The sequence below is a fragment of the Salvelinus sp. IW2-2015 genome, linkage group LG8, assembly GCF_002910315.2.
Source record: "Salvelinus sp. IW2-2015 linkage group LG8, ASM291031v2, whole genome shotgun sequence".
In the NCBI taxonomy this organism is placed as follows: Eukaryota; Metazoa; Chordata; class Actinopteri; order Salmoniformes; family Salmonidae; genus Salvelinus; species Salvelinus sp. IW2-2015.
In genome coordinates this window covers 5,478,333-5,500,030 of record NC_036848.1, presented here as the reverse complement: position 1 = coordinate 5,500,030, position 21,698 = coordinate 5,478,333, and the positions used below count along the sequence as shown (strand labels likewise).

At 41.3% G+C, this 21,698-nt stretch overlaps 2 protein-coding genes across 2 annotated transcripts in view; one reads left to right on the top strand and one right to left on the bottom strand.

The window, feature by feature from the left end:
• The window catches only part of uvssa (UV-stimulated scaffold protein A), a 24,805-nt gene extending 20,580 nt beyond the window's left edge, over nt 1–4,225 (top strand). The window contains exons 13-14 of the mRNA XM_023992251.2: nt 3,407–3,602; nt 3,972–4,225. Coding sequence (XP_023848019.1) covers nt 3,407–3,602; nt 3,972–4,065 — 290 coding nt within the window. The 3' untranslated portion in view covers nt 4,066–4,225. The remainder of the gene's footprint in view (nt 1–3,406; nt 3,603–3,971) is intronic.
• Nucleotides 4,226–7,501: 3,276 nt separating this feature from the next.
• nkx1.2lb (NK1 transcription factor related 2-like,b) lies at nt 7,502–11,828 on the bottom strand. Its single transcript, XM_023992252.2, has 2 exons — nt 11,287–11,828; nt 7,502–8,307 (listed from the first exon to the last, which is right to left on the bottom strand). Exons 1-2 carry the CDS (start codon nt 11,726–11,728, stop codon nt 7,586–7,588), a joined length of 1,164 nt encoding a protein of 387 aa, XP_023848020.1. The 5' UTR covers nt 11,729–11,828; the 3' UTR covers nt 7,502–7,585.
• Between the last annotated feature and the right edge of the window lie 9,870 nt (nt 11,829–21,698).

The following is a 21,698-nucleotide window of genomic DNA, read 5'->3' as shown; positions in this document are numbered from 1 at the left end:
AATCACTCCCAGGGGCTCCCCCCTCAAAATACTTTGTCCATCACCTCCCCGGCCACTCCCTTCCACTATCAGGAGAAAACTGATCCTAGATCCACTTCGCCCCAGAGCTCCTCAGAACTATCCATCACTCCCAGGCTCCCTCAAAACTGTCCGTCACTCCCAGGCTCCCTCAAACTGTCCAACACTCCCAGGCTCCCTCAAAACTGTCCATCACTCCCAGGCTCCCTAAAAAAATGTCCATCAGTCCCAGCCTCCTCAGAGAACTATCCATCACTCCCAGCCTCCCACAGAACTGTTTATCACTCCCATCCCATCACACAAAGACAGAGAGCAAGACGGCACCAGAGTCAGGGAGCCAGGGTTCTTCCACAGCACAGGGGATGAGGGCCTTTTAGTTCAGGAAAAGATGAACTGATGGAATCACATCATCAATCAATACCCCTGATAATGGACTGCTGTTCTGGCTCTGGGCTCTCTCTTTCTCTCCTCCTGGAGGCCGCACTAAAAGCCAATTAAGGGTGTGTTGGCTGCTGCCAGCGGGGCGTCGGATGTGCTTTCTCTGCCTGCAGTCACTTGTTACAAACAGGTATCGGGGCCAGCTGACTCGGCGGCCGCTGGCCACTGGCTTGTGAAATAGCATCTTTTGTAACTAACTACACTATTGATCCCCCACTCCATCAGCGCTGTAGACTCATCCAGACGCTGCCACCACAGTGTGTCTCTGGCTCTATGGCCACAGTGGCTCAGCTCAGCACAGCCAGCATGCGGCCCACCAGGCCACCCGCCAGGCCACCCACACCAGCTCTATAAGACCTGCAGAGATCCATCAAATCCTCTCTGCCTGCCTGGTCACTCCACTCACTCTCATAGGCACTATTGATTTTTACTCTTAATGCCCTCAAATAGTTTCTTATTGTGCCCCCACACACTCATAGGTTGATTTAGATTCTAGATGAACTAACCGATGTCAGGGTCTCTGACTTGTCAGGCAGAAAGAAGAAGATAGACCCTGGCTGTAGACATCTGCAGCGACTCTTTATCTATTTCGATGCCAATTCTATCCTAAATATTAAACTTCCTGTCCAAACGAGTTGCGTCATCTCTCATAGTGATGTTCAGGAGCTTATCAATCGAACTTTACGCTGCTAAATATTGCATGCTAGAGAGAAACAGTTACGGTTCATGATCAGCTTTCACCATTAAGGTATAAGTAAGATATTTAATTAGAGTTCCCAATTATAGTTCATGACAATTTGTTAATTTGCTATGTGACTCACGATGGCTCACACTGGATTTATAATAAAGTTAGCCAGAATATTTGATTAATGATACTCCAGGCTTGTATTGAGGAGTTATTTTCAACACATTATTATAGCAGCTATTTTCCACACTCCACAAAACCCCTAGGTTATTCCCCTGAAATTACATTTACATCAGAGAAATCGCTTCAAAAAGCACAGTCTCAAAGAGTGTATTTATTTTTGCACAGGTCAGCACAGCACCAGGTCAGGACTCTCCCAGAGGCTCTGTCTGTGTCGGAGGATCTAATCCGCGCTCCACGTCTGTAGGTACGGTAGACTCCAGGCTCGCCGGAGGCTCTGTCTGTGTGGTCAGTCTGTCAGTCCAGGCTCCCACAATCGTGTCTGGTCCCTGTGTGGGAGTGTCTTTCCAGCTCCCAGCTGTCTGTGTGGGTGTCTTTCCAGGCTCCCAGCTGTCTGTGTGGAGCTGTCCTTTCAGTCTAGGCTCCCAGCTGTCTGTGTGGAGTGTCAGTCCAGTGCTTCCGAGGCTCTGTCTGTGTGGAGTGTAGTCCAGCTCCCAGCTGTCTGTGGGGAGTGTACAGTCCGAGGCTCCCGGTCCATCGGCTCTGTCTGTGTGGAGTGTAAGTCCAGGCTCTCGAGGCTCTGTCTTGTGGAGTGTAAGTCCAGGCTCTCCGAGGCTCTGTCTGTGTGGAGTGTAAGTCCAGGCTCTCGAGGCTCTGTTGTGGAGTGTAGTCTAGTCCGAGGCTCTCTGAGCTCTGTCCTGTGTGGAGTGTAAGTCCAGGCTCTCGAGGCTCTGTCTGTGAGATGTCAGTCTAGGCTTCCCGAGGCTCTGTCTGTGTGGAGTGTAAGTCCAGGCTCTCGAGGCTCTGTCTGTGTGGAGTGTAAGTCCAGGCTCTCGAGGCTCTGTCTGTGAAGTGTCAGTCTAGGCTCCCGAGGCTCTGTCTGTGTGGAGTGTAAGTCCAGGCTCTCGAGGCTCTGTCTGTGTGGAGTGTAAGTCCAGGCTCTCAAGGCTCTGTCTGTGGNAGGCTCTGTCTGTGGAGTGTCAGTCTAGGCTCCCGAGGCTCTGTCTGTGTGGAGTGTAAGTCCAGGCTCCCGAGGCTCTGTCTGTTGAGTGTCAGTCCAGGCTCCCAGCTGCCTGTGTGGTGTGTGTATGGAGTGTCTGTGGTGGGTGGACGGCCACAGCTGGAGTGGACGCGAGGCTGTTGACAGAGAAAAGGCCCCTGCTGCAGGGGCTTCAGACAGCTTAACTTAATAAGGGCTCTCTCTCTCCTCTCATCCTGGGGATAGGAATGAAAGCACACAAAAGGCAGGACTTAACCACAGAGGGATCACAGGGCTCATGTAATAGGGGGCTTTCACCATCCCCACCCGACCCTGCCTGCCACCCCAGTGGAGACGAACACCCCCCACTCCAAATTAATTTGTAACTAAAATTGGTGCCCCTTTTTTACAGGCTCTCACATGTCGCTCTCAGGGGTGATTGAGGAGAGCCCTAACGCTGGACCCAAAATACCAAACATTTTTTCAATTATTTTCTCGTTTGTTGTCGTTATGAGGCTGAGTTGATGGTGCAGTTAACCTATTCCATCAAGGTCAGACGTAGCTTTGGAGCGGGCCATCACAGCCATGATTAATCCTCCATACCATCACCATCCTCCTGTAGGACCTTGGAACACATACTGTCTGTCTGGGCCCTGGGCTGGCAGTATGTCTCTGACTTGGTCTCTTACAGCCTCATCAGGTCTTCAACACTGTGTTGTCTGTAGGAGTCATTTTAACATTGTCCTTTATTTAAAACCATAATTCAGTGTTTTGTTGTTTTTTCAATTTGTCCTGTATTTGAATGTTTGGACATGCTCGTCTTCTGGTCCATCCAAGTGTTGGGAGTAAATGGATGTTCATGTTTAGGTCTACCGTGTGATTGGATGTCTGCTGATACACACCATATTTAGGTCTGAGTGTCTACCGTGTGTGATTGGGAAAGGGGGATACCTAGTTAGTTGTACAACTGAATGTATTCAACTGAAATGTGTCTTCCGCATTTAATCCAACCCCTCTGAATCTGAGTGTCTACCGTGTGTGATTGGATGTCTGCAGACTACACACCATGTTTAGGTCTGGTAATGTAAGTTTATTTGATTGTTTAGACTGGCGGGACCCTGAGCTGATGAGAGACATAGAGCTTGCCACTGGGGAGGACCTGGGGTCCTCCAAAACCTTTAGGAAGGGCAAGAAAGGCAAGGGGAAGGGCAAGGGCAAGAAGAAGAAGTACCCCAACCTCAGTGATCTGAAGAAGGGTGTTAACACTTCACGTTCCAGACTAGAGAAGAAGGTTTTCAACCCGTAAGTACTGCAACAAGTGGCTGTCTCTTGTGTTTAACTTAGAGGAAGTATTACCCCACAACACAAGTCATCTCCAACACAATGGATACATGACCTTGGACTCACTAGACGTTGGGTGTTTAATAGACGATAGATGTATTATTTAAAAATATATACTGTAACCTTGTTGCACTTGGCTTAATCGTCCCATGTGTAACTATTTACTTGTCCGTGTACTGTATAGTTTCAAATTCCCAATGTGTATTTGAGAGGATTAATGATTATTCAAACCTCACCTTAACACTTACTGTAGGATAACTGGTGTTCATGATAGGACGTAACCATTATTAAACACCGGTAATTCTAAACCTTTCCTACTTTATTTTTCAGGAGCTCCATGAGGCGAGTGACAGACGTCATGAATAAAATGGACAAATTGAAACACGCAAAGTTTGCAAACCAATTTAATTATGCACTGAATTAACAGGAAGTTGAGGAGGCCAGTGGATTTATAATCCTCATGTACTGTACTGGTAGAAATGACTATGGAGACTTCTACTACATTCACATCTCATGTCCATGTAACAACATCATGTTGAATTGCGTCACATTTATGCTTTCTATTTTGTAAAAAAAAAAAATAATCTTTGCCAATCTTTGTCACCAGTTAGCTATTTACACTTAATGTAGTCCCCCTTTGGGATTTTCAATGGCAGAACTCTTTTTACAGCTTTTTGCACTGTAACTATTTTTCCAATATCTCTTTTGTAATTATCACAACCATTGAGTGCTTAATGTATCAATGCTATTATGTGTAAGTGGTAACCAAATGTTTAACTGTTGTGACAGGCAGCTTAACAAATGTTTAACTGTTGTGACAGGCAGCTTAACAAATGTTGCTCTTGACTCCCATACAGTTCTGTGTCTGAGTTTGAAAGCACTGTAAGGGCTTATAGAAACTTCTATAGGTTGCCAATAGGTGCCCTGTATCGGACTTCTCTGGACTGGTAGAGAAATACAGCCTGTGAATCAATATGAATAATTTAATATTCACCTGACAAAATATCTTCCTTTTTTTTATATATATGTTTTCTCTGTTGTGTAGTAGTATGATGATGATAGTGAATGTACTTGTGTTGGATTAGTGAGTGTTGATGGCAAGGAAGGATATCTTCAGGCCCAGTTGGCTGTTTTGGGTCAGGCAGGCACCAATTGGGCAGGTCTGGTGGGAGGCATTAAAAAGTGAATGTTGAGCTTTGATTGCATCAAGGTACTGTCTACTAGTCATTGGGAGCACATTAAACGAATTGTTTGCACATAAGCTGTCGTTCTTTAATATTGAAATGTATTTAACATTCCTGGGATAAAAGTTTACCTCATTCAGTCCACGGTGCCAGCTGCTCAAATATTATTTGATGAGCCCCAATTTGTGCCTTTTTTCTATTTGGGCCTGTCAGCCGAATTTTCTTGCATTATTGTTTACATAACATCTGAAAATCTACTTTATAAAAATGTTTAAAAATAAGAATCCCCTTCTAGCTCCCTACATCACTGGAAAGTTGCCCAGGGATTCAACATGCGGTTGGAATGTCATATTTTTAATGACCGAGCAAGTGTCTGCTTGAGTCATGCATTTAAAAACAAGAATTTCCTGGTAAAAAATCATAATAACCTACAAATTCATAGATATTGTTTTACTCTTTTAGATGTTTTGTTTAGCTTATGTCTACGTTCACTAATATATCTATGGTAATTGTCATATTATTAAATAAAATAACTGATATCAATATCCTCTCGTTAATATTATTTAAGATGATAATTACACTATTGCCTAGGAAACAATTCAAACGAAAGTAAGATTTTTTCTGCACAAATGTCGCGCAGTGCGCTGTCCACTGCAATGGGAAATACAAATGAATTTAATGATTTGACTGCAAAACGTGTCGAATATAATATTTACATAATTAACCTTTTAAAAATTACATTTTGTCCAACATAATGCTCCAAGACTCGGACTTGATGAAAACAACTGGCACATAACAAGAAATACCCTTCGTTTGGCTATCCTACTTTCTGCAACGGTCGGGTATGTGCGTCCCAATTTCAATGCACCCCATGCACTAAATAATTCCACAATCTGTACATTTGTTTGCACTTTCTACACAGGCTATATTAGGCTAAGTCGTTTCATGCTTTTGCGTTTGGCCATACCTGCATGTGAAATTCTAGAACGATTCCAGGATCGCGTTCCATCATGGCTGGCATGTGCCATTTCATCACCATTTTGGAGAGCTGGTTAGGGACAGAGGACAGACTATTCCTATTTGAAGCGAAGTAGTCATCAGGTCTAAAATAATATAAATAAATGCTGTATCCATGTCACTTTCGTCCTCACGAATTCGACAAAACTATACTTTAGAATAGACCTAACTTGACTCGATAGCGCAAAAGTTGCACCATTGCGGCTGGAATGTCATATGTTTTATGACGGAGCGAGTGTCTGCTTGAGTCATGCATTTCAAAACAAGGGCTTGTAAGTAAGCATTTCACCGTAAGGTCTACTACACCTGTTGTATTCGGCGGATGTGACAAATACAATTTGATTGACTGGATAGTTTTTGCACTTTTAAAGTAGCCCTAGGCCTATTCAAATGCACCTCCTTATCCCAGACGGCAAAAACATTTGAAAAAGTTGCTGAAATACAATGTATTTTGTTAGGCATCTAATTATTAATTCGTTCAAATATTCCATAGCCTAAATTGTGTTTTACGCACAAGCACATTAGGTTATCGGGAATGTGGCATGATGTTCTTAATGTTTTAAAGTCAAAACCCTTCTTAGAAAGCGTATGTCCGAGAAGACAGTCTAGCCTATAATGTTGTGAAACAAGTTTGCGTTTAAATTACCAGTGATTGTTTTTCCTCATCAATAATCGAGTCAGGGAGCCGTTGTCAAATTTCTTATAAATAATTGCCCAAATCAATAAATCGAAGTAGAGACATGCTGAATAAAATTGTATACCTGAACACCATAGGTTTATGCAACGGGTACAATAGCCAATAACCGACAATTTATAGGTAATTTAATTAAATTATTATAAGTTATGCTATAGATATTAGCTATGGCTGATCCATAGCTTTATAGCTTTCATTTCGACGAAAATGCAACTTAGGTCCTAATAACATCGGTTGCCCCAAAAACTTATAAGTGGAGTTAACCGTTTAATTAAAAAAGGGTGAAAAGACACTGTGTTCAGTTCCAAAATGTCCTTAAATTTGGTGGAAAGAATCGACTAAAAGAAGATTTAATCTATTTAATATTCGTATTAAAGTAGCTTATTCGTTTGTAAATTATAGCCTATTGTTTTATTTTACTTTGTCTTATACTATAAAAGACGAGTCCAGATGAAATGAGCATTCATTAGAGCCAAATATTCTCAGGTAGATTAACTATAGGCCTATATAATAAATGAATAGGGAAAACTTCTATGAAAATAATCATATTCAACTTTCACAGTTTAGTTACACAGTAATTACAATATGTCAAGCCATTCCAGATGTAAATGAACGATATTTATATACATCATGTAGGCCTATTTTTTCAACTCTAATATGTATGAACTGCATTCGAAATTAAAAGCTAGACATATATTTGTCAACATCTGTATGTACATTTTGACCCCGAGTATTCACATACTATCAAAATGAAATCAAAAGTCAAATACAACAAAATCTTCTTTCCTTGGTAAAGGTTGATTTTCTTCGAGCACTTGTCCTTGACGAAACAACATGAAATGTTCAGAGTTCTTCCCATCTACAGCATCAAGTGCATTTAAGAAGTCTTTAGTTAAGGGCATGTCTTTAGTTCTCTAAAACCATACGTTTAATATGGTTATTAAATTCATATCTAATTGGAGTCAATTATTTTGATAATATCGGTGAATTTTAGACGCCTCCGAAAACATGATGTTTGGGCGCAAAACTCTATACGTATCTCCATATCTTTACAGGTGGGAAGTGTAAAACGCAGGCGCTCCGTAAGTCTGAGATCCTAACATGAAAGGTGACAGTACCGCATGACTTGGCAGAAAGGGTAATTGGGTGGTGCAGACTAGCCCGCCTGGTCCGTGACCTGGGTAGCCCGTGTGCATTGACAGATGGCTCATGGGAGGAGACGAGCTGAGTGGACTCAGGCTCCCTAGTCCATTGCTCTGGCCGTTCTGGCCCCCGCCCGTCGGGGCGCTGGTATCTGCGCCAGGGTTTTGTTTCTTCCACTTGGTCCGTCGGTTCTGGAACCAGATTTTGACTTGAGTTTCAGTCAAACTGAGTGACAGTGCCAAATTGAGCCTCTCACACACAGAGAGGTATCGGGTGGACTTGAATTTGTTCTCCAGTGCAACAAGTTGTTCGTAAGTGAATGCTGTCCGGGCCCTTCGGGGCTTACCCGACTTTGAATCGGAGCCAGAGCGCTTTCTCTTCGGCTTTCCTTGATTACTTTGTCCATTCGACCCTGACTGTTGAGTTTGCTGTCCACCAGGACTTCTTGGGCTCTTGCTCGCCTGGTCGTCGTCATCATGGTGTCCCAGTTCCCCCTCCGCGTTTCCAGTTAGGGCGCTGCTGCTCTCCTCACTACACACGTCATCCTGCATCTCGCTGTCAGAGTGGGAGCCTCTTTTGAAATCATTCTCGCATTCGTCGGATCTGTAGGCACACATGAACCCCTCCTCTAGAAAGAAAAAAAGACACATGCCATTGAGTCATTTCAAAATAAGAATCACATTAAGTCCAAGTCAATTAGACTGACAATATTCAATAACTTGACAGAGACTATATTGACTAGCCTAATTAACATAGGATTTGCTCAAGAAAATATGAAGTGATGAAAAATAACGCCAGCTAATGGATAACCTTTATCCTTTCACCTTCCTAAAAAGTGATTGATGGAGGTGTAATGTTGTTTTTATGTCCATGTTGTGTATTTATGTAGCCGAGCCTAATACCGTGTCAATCGCGTAAGTATTTATTACATTTGACCTAAATAATACGCTGCGTAAAAATGGAAAAGGACACAAACAACGTAATTCATGTTAACAATTGTATGTTAGGCTAACAATGAAATAGTGAAAACTGCGTTTGATATGGTCTACTTTCAGACACCTTTATGAAAATTACTTGAGGAAGCTTAATTATTTTGGAAAATATGTCATATAATTTAGTAGGTCATATATTCTAACATTAAATAGATATTCAAAATCCATTTATGTTATTGTGGAGTGGGTAACAGGTGCGCTATCTTGCATTATTAGCTGGGTGCTCTGCCATATGTAAGCTATACAAATATAGAGAGTCGCACACTCATATATATATATATATATATATATATATATATATATAAACTCCCAGTAATTTATTGGGTAAAAACATGTGACTATGACTTCCAATGAAATCCCAAGTTCAAGAACATTGGTAAAAGGCGGAAATACACTTTTTTTGTTGGGACACAATACGTCACCTCAGGCTAATGCGTTTCGGCAGTTATGCCTTGATCAGAGCATCAAGAGACGTGCCAAAGCCATTGTTTTTATGCAAGTGCCTAGGGGATAATTAGCCTATAATTGCCCACGCCTGTGTGAGGGTGGTTTGCATAGTGGTATTCAAAATATTAGTCAACAAACAATTGTTACAATATATAGGCCTTTACAAATACAAATATCCAAATGCACAGATCAGCAGAATTATTTCGACAATTAGCTTTTAAGTATCATGATGACATGTAGGAACAATTTGAGATATTTTGGCGTTACTTCCTACAGCACAATAAAGCCTGCAAAAATAGATGCTTTGTTGTCTAAAAAATAGACATCTGGATAGAACGATTGTGATTGAATGTAGGAAAATATAGCCTACATACCAATGACAGCGCAGCCATATAGTCTACAAGTATGGCCTGAATGATAAATGATCGTTTAGACCTCGAGGATGCATGGTATTTAATCTATCAAGCCATTTACATTAGGCCTAAACTGTTCAATAAGGATATTGTTTGTCAAACCTTTAAGGTTTGTTTGGTTTGTTTTTAAGAGATGCAAGTTAAATAAACAAAGCCAATTATTTTCAGGAGTACCCCACAACATTCAAATGCAGGCCACTTTTACGCACAAGCACCATTTTATGACAAAACAGCGCAATACGAACATAAAATAAAACGAATATTTGCATCAGCCTACTTTTGAATTATTTAATCAATACTCATACATATTCATTTTCCCATCAAGGTCTGGCTAAAGCCAGTTTGTGTGATCGTCTACGGTTGGCTTTTACGTTTAAGCTATAGCCCATGTCCCTGTTAGAAAGGGTTTTAATGTTTATATTGGCAGCATAAACAATATCTCACTAATCCACATCATATCTTCATGTTCAATAATTTTTATATAATATTAAGAACAATGTTTTTTTTGTCAGTTGGTTTGCTAAGTATGTCTGCTTTTTTAACCAGGTAGTACATAACAAATCACCCGGACAACATAATAACTGCAGTGTCCTCTCCTCTGACTAGGTTAGGTTCTATTTAAATGCATAGCCATTAATGTGGTTACGGAGATCAATGTAGGCCTATCTAATTAATTAAATAATTGTTCCCTTTTTTTAGTTGAAAAATGACAGTGGGGGTGATGTGTTTATCTTATAGCAGCAGAGACAATCTTAATCGTGTGTCTTCTTTCTGGGATCAATATCTAGCCTAATAAGTATAATAGGTTTTAATCGTGTAATTATCCGAATTTTGACCCTATAATTTAGTTGTTGAAGGAGTCAGGCAAGCTGCCTGAAAGAGATATACTCAATTCGATAATAGGATATCGACCTAGCCGCGTTCTGCATGCCACTCTGGGGCGATTTTCGCCATTATCCTGCTGCATCTTTAACCTCGCAAAGCACCTTAAATTAAACGTAATCGAAGGATTTTAATTGTTTTTTCTTTAGTTATTACAAACCTTTTTTCTCTGGGGTAGCCTAAGGGACTAGGTGCATGGATGGAATATTACATATCCATTACATATCCTGTAACCTTTACCTCAGATATGATCATATTTATTTCTGAGTTAAAACTTATGAGCGAAAAAAGCGTTCCAGAATATAGAATACAAAGTTAGATGTGAAAAATACAAACTGAGGAACTCCTGGATCTGAAACAACTTGCAGGTCCCTCTAGCTTCAAATACATAGGCTAACCCAGCGTTTCCCAAACTCTGTCCTCGGGACCCCAAGGGGTGTTCGTTTTGTTGTTTTGCCCTAACATTACACAGCTGTTTCGATTATCAAGGCTTGATGATTAGATTATTATTTATATCAGCTGTGTAGTGCTAGAGCAAAAAAACTAAACTTTACTCCTTGGGGTCCCGAGGACAGAGTTCGGGAAACCCTGGGCTAGCCTATAAGGCAAACACTCATCAAGTTCTCTGTCTCGTTATGATCGACACAAATAGGCTTGACGTGGTTTTACAATAATGTCACATATGTCAGTAGGCCAATTGAGCAACTTTCTAAGACATCTGTGTAGCCAACAAGAGCCAAATGTAGGCTACCTAAGATGTCTATTTCAAATCTGATTTTTCAGAGATATGCACAGGCCTACAGCATAACAACAACACTGTTAGAAAATACAATACAAATATACAAAAAAATAAAGATACAAAAATAAACTTACTCAGTCCTGTAGATTTTTGACATGTGTCATAGTCGTCTGCATAAGACTTCTGCTCTACATCATGATTCGAGTCATCACCTCCACGGTTCTCTGTCCCGAAGGCGAATTCGCTGCCTGTCCGGTTAGGATTTGGCTTTTTGCTCGTAAATTTATTTGGGTCCAAAATGTCCAAAACCGAAAATGAAGTGGTCCGGTGAAGCATTGGCATTGCTACCGGAGCCGGCTCTTGACGTGGAGAGTTGTTTCGACTGTCCGCTTGCAGTATGTCTCTACCCCCGGGGCAGGAAAACACCGACAGTGCGTTGGCAGAGAGCCGCTTCTCGCCGTGATTGTCCATGCTTTCCGGAGCGGCCACGACGATCACAGCTGTTTGGGCAGTCACACCGGACGCCGGCGGAGCAGCAACTGAGACGTCTCCCACCTGAACCTTTTCCCTGTTCATGACTTCCCTATCAGAGCTTTAGCACCAAGACAATCAACTTAAGCTTCTCTTACAACCGAAGAAGACATACTAGCGCATGCAATTTGAGAAAAGTAGGCTATAATGTCTGGTGCAATATTCCTGCACAGCTTGCGTTGCCAGACAGACCCCCTCTACAGCTGCACTACTCTGGTCTTTGTTACTCACGGCTGACAGCCAGGAGGTGATGGTTGACTGTTGGATGTTGGTCTCCCTTGCTCAACTACTTTTTGGGGTTTGAACCATCCCCTCAGGACCCTCCAACGTTTATGTCATGCACGCACACCTCGCTCTCGCGCCACCTCCCACCCTCGGTCAGTCGTAGCCAAAACTTAGACACAAGCTACGCCTTATTTATGCATTCATATTCAACTGTGGGTTGTAATTGGCTACAAATGAATCCCATGGCTCTAATAGCCTATTATCTCCGTCTGCGCGCGTGAGGGGTAACAGTGGCGCACTGAGAGTGAGGGATGATATGGTTCCTGATATACTCAATTTCATCTGAACTCCTGAACTGCATGGAAAGGCTCTAAATAGGCTTATTTTTATTTCCTCCCTCGCTTATATAGGCCACTTTGAGGTTGTGAGAATTATTGTTTTAATAAATATTTCCAAGATAATAATGCCATGATCTAACTTTTCCTCAGTATTGAGTGATCCAATGCAAGTTAAGGTTTACAATGTAAAATCGGTAAAAATCAACGTCTAGGGAAGGCTATTATTATTATTATTATTATTATTAGGCTTATTGTTATTTTTTTATAAGCTACCCATTCAAGCATTAGCCTAAACTCATTGCATTCGCTTGATAAAGTTCAGATGAGAGAGATTCGTTATCTTTAAGGCAAATTACAGGGCACTTTCCAAAATCAAATTATGCATTGAATAAACTAAGTAATACCCCTTTCAGTGAAATATTGATTTCTAATCTGAGATGTCATTATTATGCCAGAACAATAATGGGCCTAGACCAAAGAATTGGATTTTGATTTAAAACACTACGTGTTTATTCTAATCTTGAACTTAATATTCCATTTACTTTCATTTTATGCACTCCTTAAACAGTAGCCTATATTATGACAGACTTTATCGTAAAGAGAAAAAAGAAAAAGAAGTGTGCCAAGCCTAACAAAATTGGATTTCCTTCGTCTGGGGGCTGATGACACATACAAGGTCAGTTTCTTTGCAATTACCGCGGGCAATGATCCTTTGGAAAGTAGAAATTAAAAGTTGGGGAAAATAATGGGTAAAACAATCAGCTGTAATTTTGGTAGGGATGAACATGATTATCCTATCAAAAGGGCAAGCCCAGGGGAGTTGGCTGGGACCCAGCCCTGCCCTCCACTCCGCTGCTATAGGAGACTGTCTGCTGCTGCAGACTCCAGTGCAGGGTATTGCGGCCAAGCTGTAATTGAACAGCTGTTAGATATTCTTTCATCTGATCTATGCTGTGTCCTAACAGTGGTTTGAATAGTCTTTCTTTGACGTTTCTTTATGTTTTCGAAGTTTATATGGCAAAATATGCACACAATTGCCGTATATAAGACTTTATTGGATAAATATAGGACAAGTTATATCTTACAGTTATTGTATTTTTTTTAAAGTCTGGTGATAGGCCTGTTTAACCTAAACACGTAGTATACAAAAAAAAAAACGTTTCTTCCTGATATCTCTTTGAACAGATTTTCTAATAATGAGGTTGATGATAACATAATAACAAACGATAGCTTAATAATGATTAAGCAGAATCATCATCATCATATAGGCCTATTTGACAGCGCTTATTCACTGTTTCATCTAAACTGCTGCCCGCAATGCTGTCACCTCGAGTTAACCCAGATTATCTTCATCAGTGGCACGCCAGCCACCACTGATATCTAACAATTTATAAAACATTTGTTTTTACTTTAATATTTTGTCGTTTATTTTATCCTTAACAGAAAACCTAGGCTATTTTCATAGTCCCATGTAGGCCTGTGACACGAATTAATATTTCCCTGCGGTCCAACCTCTTGAACCTACACAATTAATTATATTGCAGCATCCGCGGGTCCTGTTGTCCCGTCAAACAGATTGAGGGGAGGTAGTGCCATAATTACAATTTCCACGTTGCCTCAGTGTCCATTCTCCAAATTTAGACGTATAACGCTCGATAATTTGCATGTAAATAGTGTCTTTCAAGAGCTCCCTTTTGCAACACCCCGCGAGCTTGTATAGCCTACTCGGTTCAACCACTGAACTTTCGAAGATGGAAGGGCCATGACGTCGCGTGAATTACAGACAGTTACCTGTCAATTATCCGCGCGTTAATCACCCAAATTCAATCTCACGAAAACAGACTCTCTCTTCAACAGCAAAATTAGTAATCTGTCAACATGAAAAACCAGTCTGGCCCTTCCACAGACACCCCCAACCGCTGCAATGTTACAATAACAGCTGAATTAATAATAGGGTCACGCAACGCACCAGGCTCTGGCTGGGCTCTTCCATCTATGGAAGTCCCTGGCAAAATGTTCAGGTCCAGGTCAGGATCAGATTTTTGTGTAAGGAACATCAATTTACATTTGATTATAACATTAGGGGAGACTGGTGCTGGTTGTAACATGGGATAGTTGTAACACTCTCAATATCTCCAATCAGGAACAAGCTAGAATTATGTGACTCACTCTGCACATGCTCAGTTTAGTCCTCAACATTCATGAAGAAGCAAGACCCTGTGATAGACTGCACAATTTATTGACAACAGTCTGATTTTGAGGTAAGAAAGTTTTTTTTAACCAAATTTGTTTTTGTGATGGCATCACCTGCTTTGTAGTTATATTCACCAAACTTATATCAGGTTTATAACCAGTGTGTGTAAATATATTTGATGCAAGTTAGCAATGCTAAAGTTCAACATGTAGCTAAAATTGAAGCTAGCTAATGGTTGCAAGGGTCAGACTGCCATAACTGTGACTCTGAGTGAACATGTCTGTGACTCTGAGTGAACATGTCCAACATTTACACACACACACACACACACACACACACACACACACACACACACACACACACACACACACACACACACACACACACACACACACACACACACACACACACACACACACACACACACACACACACACTTAGCTCCGATGTTGTTGTTTAGTTGAGAAGGGCCATTTAATGGAGCGTAAAAATAATACACATTTTATGATTTGTATTATGATTTAATTATTTTTGCCACACAAAATATGAAACAGTGCAATGTTGTTCTCATGTTCTCAATAAAGGTTTTCAATATTTCGTTGTATGTCATGATTTATGCTTGAAAAAAAAAAAAAACATTTTACCCCAAGCCCTGTTACCACTGACCATGGAGGTAGGGAAAATTGGAACATTTCACTCCTTGTATTTGAGAGAAAGTCACACTTTATCTGTTTGATTTAGAGAGATGATACCTATCCCAATATGTAACAGACATGATGGAAGTTGTTCGTATCACATATTGAATGTAGCAGCTCAAATTGACAGAAATGCAAAAAGTGTTACAACCAACCCCAGTCTCCCCTATGCTATTTGACTTGCCCACTGTGACAATAAGCAGCATTCAATAAGTTAGAGACTCCACATAATGACAGAATACACAGAATCCATATGCTAAGACTGGTATATGAGCAGTATTTTGGTAAGATGGCTGAACTCGTTTGTCTTACCATCTGAATGAATAAAAATACAAAATCTGACACTGAAAGAGCAATGGTCAACATCCAATCAACATCCAATACCAAACATGAGGGGGAAAATCCTGAGAGGAGCCCAGGCTACCAGTGAGGGAGTCGGCATGTAAGAGAGAGAGACTGGCATGGCTCTCTTTGGGAGTTGGCATGGAAGAGAGAGAGCCTGGCACGTCTCTCTGTGGGAGTTGGCATGCAAGAGAGAGAAACTGGCATGGCTCCATGTCGGAGTTGGCATGTAAGAGAAAGACTGGCATGGCTCCCTGTGGGAGTTGGCATGGAACAGAAAAAGACTGGCATGGCTCCCTGTGGGAGTTGGCATGATATATAGAGAGACTGGCATGTAAGACAGAGAGACTGGCATAAAAGAGAGAGAGACTGGCATGAACGAGAGAGTGACTGGCATGATAGAGAGAAAGACTGGTATGGAAGAGCGCAAGACTGGCATTAAAGAGAGATAGACTGGCATGATACAGAGAGAGACTGGCATGGAAGAGAGCAAGACTGGTATAAAAAAGAGAGACTGACATGATGGAAGGAGACAGACTGGCATGATAGAGAGAGAGACTGGCATGGAAGAGAGCAAGACTGGCATAAAAAAGAGAGACTGACATGATGGAAGGAGAGAGACTGGCATGATGGAAGGAGAGAGACTGGCATGATAGAGAGAGTGACTGGCATGATAGAGAGAGACTGGCATGATAAGAGAAATACTGGCATAAAAGAGAGAGAGACTGGCATGATGGAAAGAGAGAGAGACTGGCATGATAGAGAGAGACTTGCATGGAAGAGAGAGTGACTGGCGTAAAAGAGAGAGACTGGCATGATAGAAGACTGGTATCGGAGAGACTGGAATTAAAGAGAGAGAGACTGGCATGATAGAGAGAGACTGGCATGATACAGAGAGAGACTGACATGATAGAGAGATAGACTGGCAAGGAAAAGAGCGAGACTGGCATAAAAGAGAGAGAGACTGGCACGATGGAGAGAGAGAGACTGGCATGACAGAAAGACTGGTATCGAGAGACTGGAATTAAGAGAGAGAGACTGGCATGATAGAGAGAGACTGGCATGATACAGAGAGAGACTGACATGATAGAGAGATAGACTGGCAAGGAAAAGAGCGAGACTGGCATAAAAGAGAGAGAGACTGGCATGATGGAGAGAGAGAGACTGGCATGATAGAGAGAGAGATTGTCATGGAAGAGAGCGAGACTGGCATACAAGAGAGAGAGACTGGGATGATGGAGAGAGAGAGACAGGCATGATAGAGAGAGAGACTAGCATGGAAGAGAGCGAGACTGGCATAAAAGAGAGAGAGACTGGGATGATGGAGAGAGAGAGACAGGCATGATAGAGAAAGAGACTAGCATGGAAGAGAGACTGGTATAGAAGAGAGAGAGACTGGCATGGAAGAGAGAGAGATTGTCATGGAAGAGGCGAGACTGGCATAAAAGAGAGAGAGACTGGAATGATGGAGAGAGAGAGACAGGCATGATAGAGAGAAGAGACTAGCATGGAAGAGAGACTGGTATAGAAGAGAGAGAGACTGGCATGGAAGAGAGAGAGGCTGGCATGGAAGAGGGAGAGACTGGCATTAAAGAGAGAGAGACTGGCATGATAGAGTGAGAGACTGGCATGGAAGAGAGAGAGACTGGCATGGTAGAGTGAGAGACTGGCATGGAAGAGAGGAGACTGGCATGATAGAGTGAGAGACTGGCATGGAAGAGAGAAAGACTGGCATGGACGAGAGAGAGAGACTGGCATGATAGAGTGAGAGACTGGCAATGATAGAGTGAGAGACTGGCATGATAGAGTGAGAGACTGGCATGATAGAGTGAAGACCTGGCATGATAGAGTGAGAGACTGGCATGATAGAGTGAGAGACTGGCATGGAAGAGAGATAGCGCTGCAACAAAGATTTAAATCACCATGGAGGGGGAAAGAATCTCACTCAGTAATGAGCTTAATTAAGGTTAATGAGCTCTGCTCTGCCTCTAGATTATTAAATTAATCTGATCATATGAATGAATCATAATTAGTACAATTATAAACTTAAACATTTTTTACAGATGAAACCGTTTTTTGGTACATAGGACGCAGAATAATTATAGTGGGTATATATACAGTACCAGTCAAAAGTTTGGACACACCTACTCATTCAAAGGTTTTTCTTTATTTTATTAGGGCTGAAATCTGAGGTGCAGTTAACTCTAATGAATTTATCCTCTGCAGCAGAGGTAGCTCTGGGTCTTCCTTTCCTGTGGCGGTCCTCATGAGAGACAGTTTTATCATAGCGCTTGATGGTTTTTGAGGCTGCACTTGAAGAAACTTTCAAAGTTCAGTCCGGATTGACTGACTTTCAGGTCTTAAAGTAATGATGGACTGTCATTTCTCTTTGCTTATTTGAGCTGTTCTTGCCATAATATGGACTTGGTCTTTTACCAAATAGGGCTATGCCACCACTACCTTGTCACAACACAACTGATTGGCTCAAACGCATTAAGAAGGAAAGAAAGAAATTCCACGAATTAACTTTTAACGAGGCACACCTGTTAATTGAATTGCATTCCAGGTGACTACCTCATGAAGCTGGTTGAGAGAATGCCAAGAGTGTGCAAAGCTGTCATCAAGGCAAAGGGTGGCTACTTTGAAGAATCTCAAATATAAAATCTATTTTGATTTGTTGAACACTTTTTTGGTTACTACATGATTCAATATGTGTTATTTCATAGTTTTGATGTCTTCACTCTTATTCTACAATGTAGAAAATAGTAAAAATAAAGAAAAACAGTTGAAATGCGTAGGTGTGTGCCCAAACTTTTGACTGGTACTAGACTACCGGTCAAACGTTTTAGAACACCTACTCATTCAAGCTTGTGTTGTGACAACGTGGGGTGGGGGGGGGGGGGGGGTATTCAGAAGATAGCCCTATTTAGTAAAATACCAAGTCCATATTTTGGCGAGAACAGCTCAAATAAGCAAAGAGAAACAACAATCTATCATTACTTTAGACATGAAGGTCAGTCAATACAGACGTTTCTTCAAGTGCAGTCGCAAAAACCATCAACGCCTATGATGAAACTGGCTCTCATGAGGACCGCCACAGGAATGGAAGACCCAGAGGTACCACTGCTGCAGAGGATAAGTTCATTAGAGTTACCTGCCTCAGAAATTGCAAGCCAAGTAAATGCTTCACAGAGTTCAATGATACATCAATAAGAAGAAGAGACTTGCTTGGGCTAAGCAATGGACATTAGACCGGTGGAAATTTGACCTTTGGTCTGGAGTCCAAATTTGAGATTTTTGGTTCCAACCCCGTGTCTTTGTGAGATGTGATGTTGGAGAACGGATGATCTTTGCATGTGTATTTCCCACCGTAAAGCATGGAGGAGGAGGTATGATGGTGTGGGGGTGCTTTGCTGGTGACACTGTCAGTGATTTATTTAGAATTCAAAGCACACTTAACCAGCATGGCTACACACAGCATTCTGCAGCAATATAGCCCTCCCATCTGTTTTGCACTTAGTTTGTTTTTCAACAGGACAATGACCAATCACACCTCTAGACTGTGTAAGTCTATTTTACCAAGAAGGCGAGTGATGGAGTACTGCATCAGATGACCTGGCCTCCACAATCCCCGACCTCAACCAAATTGAGATGGTTTGGGAGAAGTCGGACCGCAGAGTGAAGGAAAAGCAGCCAACAAGTGCTCAGAATATGTGGAACTCCTTCAAGACTGTTGGAAAAGCATTCCAGGTGAAGCTGGTTGAGAGAATGCCAAGAGTGTGCAAAGCTGTCATCAAGGCAAAGGGTGGCAATTTGAAGAATCTCAAATATAACAGAGATAAAAAAGAGATCCACAGATGCTGACCAATTGATCCCGGTCTGCTTAAGTGTACAGTGCCTATCATTGTTGCCTCAATAATCCAAATTTTTTATTTAACGTTGTTATCAGGAAATATTCCAAAAGTATGGAAATCAGCTCTTGTTCTGCCACTCCATAAGACGGAGATAGTAGTGATCTTCATTATCACCCCATTTCAAGGCTTCCTTGTCTAGCTAAGATTCTTGAAACCTTGGTAAATGTACAACTTTGCTCTTTTTTATCTGAGGAATGTATTTTGAATGCAAATTAATCAGGGTTAGGCCAGCAACCACTTCAGTTGTTAATAATGATCTTGTCAATTGCTTTAAACACTAAAATGAAATGTGCTGCTTGTTTGTGGACCTGTCAAAAGATTTTCATACTGTTGATCATGCTATTTTATTGAATAAGTTGCTCTCGATAGGCCTGAGCTCTGACGCCTGTTCACGGTTTCATGATTAACTTAGTGATAGAATTCAGGCCATCGTGATAGATGGAGTTTCTTCTGAAGTACATCAAGGTGTACCACAGGGTCGATTTTGGGACCTGTTCTCTTCACTATTATATTAACACCATTGGTCAATCTGTTAAAAATGTTCGACTTCATCTATATATGCTGATGATATTATTATGTATGCAATTGCCCAGACTGTTGATCTGGCTGTATCAAATCTACAGTCAGATTTTATAGCTATGCAGGAATCCCTTGCTGATTTAAAATGTGTGCTTAATACCAAGTAAAACCAAATACATGTTGTTTTTAAACTTTTTGCAATTTTGTTTCAGATGAACATCATGTTCACTCATTAGATGGTTCTCCAATAGCATTTTGCAGCGATACGCCATACCATCTGATTTGCGCTTAGTGGGACTATCATTTATTTTTCAAAATGACAATGACCCAACACACCTCCCGGCTGTGTAAGGGCTATTTTACCAAGAAGGAGAGGGATGGAGTGCTGCATCAGATGACCTGGCCTCCACAATGAATTCTGTTCAAATAAAATACAAAAGTAGAAATGTTGGAAAAGTACTAGTGCACCACCTCACAATAGTCACAATATGTCACCAGGGTTGGTGCGTCTAGCAGCTAGCCTAAAAACTTTTGACATACAGTGACCATTCTGATTGGTTCAAGAACAATACGTTACAGTAGAAAGGTTCCGCCTACAAGTGCAAACAGTGCATGATGAACATTGTTTTATCCTGGAGCCCTGGTTTCAGGGTTTGATTGAATAGGACTTTGGGTCCCTTATCGTAAAAACACTGCATAAAAAAGCAACTCAAAACACTGTCTGATTTCTGGTCAATTTCTCTAGAGACATGTAGTTCCAGGGATAGGGCTTGGGGGGGAGGAGGCTTGGGGGGGAGGGTCAGCCACGACTGTGAACAGGACGGCAGCAGTTTAACGATTTCAAATGAGCTCTGAGTGGTAAAAACCTGACAATTCCCCATCGCGATGGCACATGACAGTTAAAATGACCAGAAATCAATATTCTGACCGGGTGTCTCACAATGATAAGACCGACCAAGACAATGTTGACTATTAAACTTGACAGCTTGAGATATTACACTATTAGTTATGCTATTTTTAATAATCTATAATATTTGGGCTATAATTAATTAATTATACGGGTCAGATAATATCTGAGGCTGGGATGAGATCGGAGGGGTCTATTAAGGCTGGTAATGAGAAAGGAGAAATCTAATCTAAGGACGGGGAGCTGTGAAGGAACAAATATACAACCACCTCCCTCCTTCAGTTAGAGAGGAGAGAGGGAGAGCAGAGAGGGATAGGAGGTAAGGGGAGAAAGGAGGGGGAGAGAGAGGTATGGGAAGAAAGAGGGAGAGTAAACAATAAAGGGAAGTTACCAGTAAGACCAGTAAAATGAGGGAAAGAATGCACATATACCTAATACACAACATGTTTCCATGAACTGGGCTAAAACCTCTTTAAGATATCAGGAGGAACAAAGAGAGCATCAGAAAACACTGCTTCATATTTAATATACTACTAAACCAATCATGGTTAACAGACAGTAGATAATGCTATATGCTATAGAAACACTGCTTTATATATGAATGTACCTCTAAACTAATCATGGATAACAGACAGTAGATAATGCTATATGCTATAGAAACACTGCTTTATATATTAATGTACTACTAAACCAATCATGGTTAACAGACAGTAGATAATGCTATAGCTATTGAAACACTGCTTTATATTTTAATGTACATAACTAATCATGGATAACAGACAGTAGATAATGCTATATGTTATAGAAACACTGCTTTATATTTTAATGTACTACTAAACAATCTTGGCATTAACAGACAGTAGATAATGCTATATGCTATA

What these genes read in the sequence shown, in the direction of transcription:
- nkx1.2lb (XM_023992252.2), bottom strand. Translation starts at nt 11,728, where the DNA reads ATGAACAGGGAAAAGGTTCAGGTGGGAGACGTCTCAGTTGCTGCTCCG. An exon ending in TCAAAAATCTACAGGACTGA is followed by an intron (nt 8,308 to 11,286) that starts GTAAGTTTATTT and finishes TTTTCTTTCTAG; the next exon opens with AGGAGGGGTTCATGTGTGCC.